This window comes from Aplysia californica, unplaced genomic scaffold (assembly GCF_000002075.1).
Source record: "Aplysia californica isolate F4 #8 unplaced genomic scaffold, AplCal3.0 scaffold00323, whole genome shotgun sequence".
Taxonomy (NCBI): Eukaryota; Metazoa; Mollusca; class Gastropoda; order Aplysiida; family Aplysiidae; genus Aplysia; species Aplysia californica.
The window spans coordinates 393,126-395,313 of record NW_004797593.1 but is presented as its reverse complement, the minus strand read 5'-3'; the positions used below and the strand labels follow the sequence as shown (position 1 = coordinate 395,313).

At 40.4% G+C, this 2,188-nt stretch overlaps 1 protein-coding gene across 1 annotated transcript in view; it reads right to left on the bottom strand.

The window, feature by feature from the left end:
- LOC101863995 (sulfotransferase 6B1) overlaps positions 1–2,188 on the bottom strand; it is a gene marked incomplete at its 3' end in the record, with an annotated part of 15,564 nt that overhangs the window by 4,214 nt on the left and 9,162 nt on the right. The window contains 1 exon segment of the mRNA XM_005102385.3: positions 1,073–1,259. Within this exon segment, the coding sequence (XP_005102442.2) occupies positions 1,073–1,259 (187 nt within the window).

Below are 2,188 nucleotides of genomic sequence, written 5' to 3'. Positions count from 1 at the left end.
CTGGGTTGTGTGGTTGTGTTTGTGATGCTCCCTTCTTGGCAAGGGTGTCTGCTCTGCCGCTTCCTGGGATGTTGCTGTGGCCAGGTATCCCCTATAGACTAAGGTTGACGGCATAGGTCTGTATGAAGTTGTTGATTGTTTGAGCCACGGATAGGCAGGCTGGGCTTTCGAAATTCATGTTTTCCAAAGCTTGGAGTACTGACTTTCCGTCTGTGAAGATAATAGTGTCCTTGATTTTCTTTGGATGTATTATGAAAATGTTGGTCAGGTGGAGGATTGCTGCTTCAATGGCAATGGCTTCAGCCTCATAATTTGTACAAGAAGTACCACATGCATCAAATAGCTCTTCACATGTTTTGTCAGGATATTCAATTCTTACTGCCAAAGTCTGCGTTTATAGTTCCCTTGAAGGCTGACCCATCTGTGTAAATATGAATGTTCTTTAAAAAAAGCCTCCATAAAATCAAGACCCATTTCTGAGTGGTTCTTATTAGAAACTTTGATTAAAAGCACAGGAACAACAATGCAATCTTCAGGTTACAGGGACTCTCAAGCTAAGGAAATCACTAAACTTTGGAGGCCATTTTGTCGCTAATATTACTTCTGAAACCAGGCGACCCCAGTTCCCTTCAGTGCAAATATCCCGACTTCTATTCAAGATGGATATGTATTTTTTTCGTCGAAAGAAAGGGAAAAAAACCAAGCTCTTAGTGAATACCAATTACTCCACATGCCCGGAAACTGACGAGCGTCTGATTATACCGCGTCGTGACACATATTATTATTGTTCTTTAATTTTAGAGAGAAGGCAATGTGGTCGCTTTTAAGGACAAGCCAGCTAACCCAAACTTCGGGGGTTTCCAGAAATCTTGACCTACACCAAAAGTGGGTATTGCTCTACCTATAGGATACGTTTGGCTTCATTAGTGTGTTTATTTGTTTGGGTACAGAGAAAACTCTCATTATCTTTTAAAGAAAGTCAACAAGGGGTAAAAACTTTACTTTCGATTTTCTCAAAACAGTATTTTTCTGGGTATCCACCTTGTGCTTAAAAGCGACCATGTGTACCTACCGTTTTTGTCGGATCTCGGCCGGTAACTGGTCAAAGGTTAGGTGAGTATTGAGGATCCTGGGCGAGGGGAGAGCATCCAGGGTAGCTGAAGGTACACATTCTATCATGTTGTTGTCTTTCTCCACTAGGGGCAGAGTTGTCGTTCCTGCCAGGAGGCAGCGAGAGATCTCCCAGACCCAATGTGTCCCTGAAAATATGGTAAAAGAAAAATTGTTAGATATTGAGAATGATTTCATCTCAATACTCTTTATATTGACCCCCCCCCCCCGGAAATACAGCAATAGCAAAACACGTAAAAACAGCCGCAACAAACAAAGAAAAAACCGAAATCGAAACAACAACAACAAAAAAAAAAACAAAAAAAAAGAAGGAAAAAATCCAAGAAACAGGAAAACAAAAAAACAAAACAAAACAAAACAAAACAAAACAAAACAAAACAAAACAAAACAAAACCAAACCAAACAAATACAACCCGCAAACACTAACACTATCAGCAACAAATTAAAAAACAACAACGAAATAGCAAGAAGCAGATACAATAATATTTATAGAAATGATTTTCATTATTATTAATAATAGCAACCCCGAGGAAAAAAACCCACACACACAAAAACACAAAAAAGCTTCTTATTAGGCTCTTCTCGCCCATTCAATTATCACTAGATCTAGTTTCTGACATCTAATCACAGGTCTAGACGCACGTGGGAGATGGCTGTCCGCCCTGATATAACCAGCTCTACCTCATGATATTCTGGTCTTCATCGTCATATTCTCTTCTCTTCAAGTGTTAATGGACCTGTTAGCTAAGCTGTGTGTTGCTGACGTTGTCCATTGGGTCATAATGTGTTAACGAGACTGTTTGTGTACATCCCCTGTGGTGTTATTGGTTAGCTTTATGCCTTGGACACAAAGGACAGAGTGGAACATTCCGACGTAAAGATGATGTTTGGCAAGAATCTTCGCGTGTGTACTGGTAAAATTAATGTGTGTGTGTGTGTGTGTGTGTGTGTGTGTGTGTGTGTGTGTGTGTGTGTGTGTGTGTGTGTGTGTGTGTGTGTGTGTGTGTGTGTGTGTGTGTGTGTATCTGGTAATGTTCTTGAGTGGTTCAAATCAAAC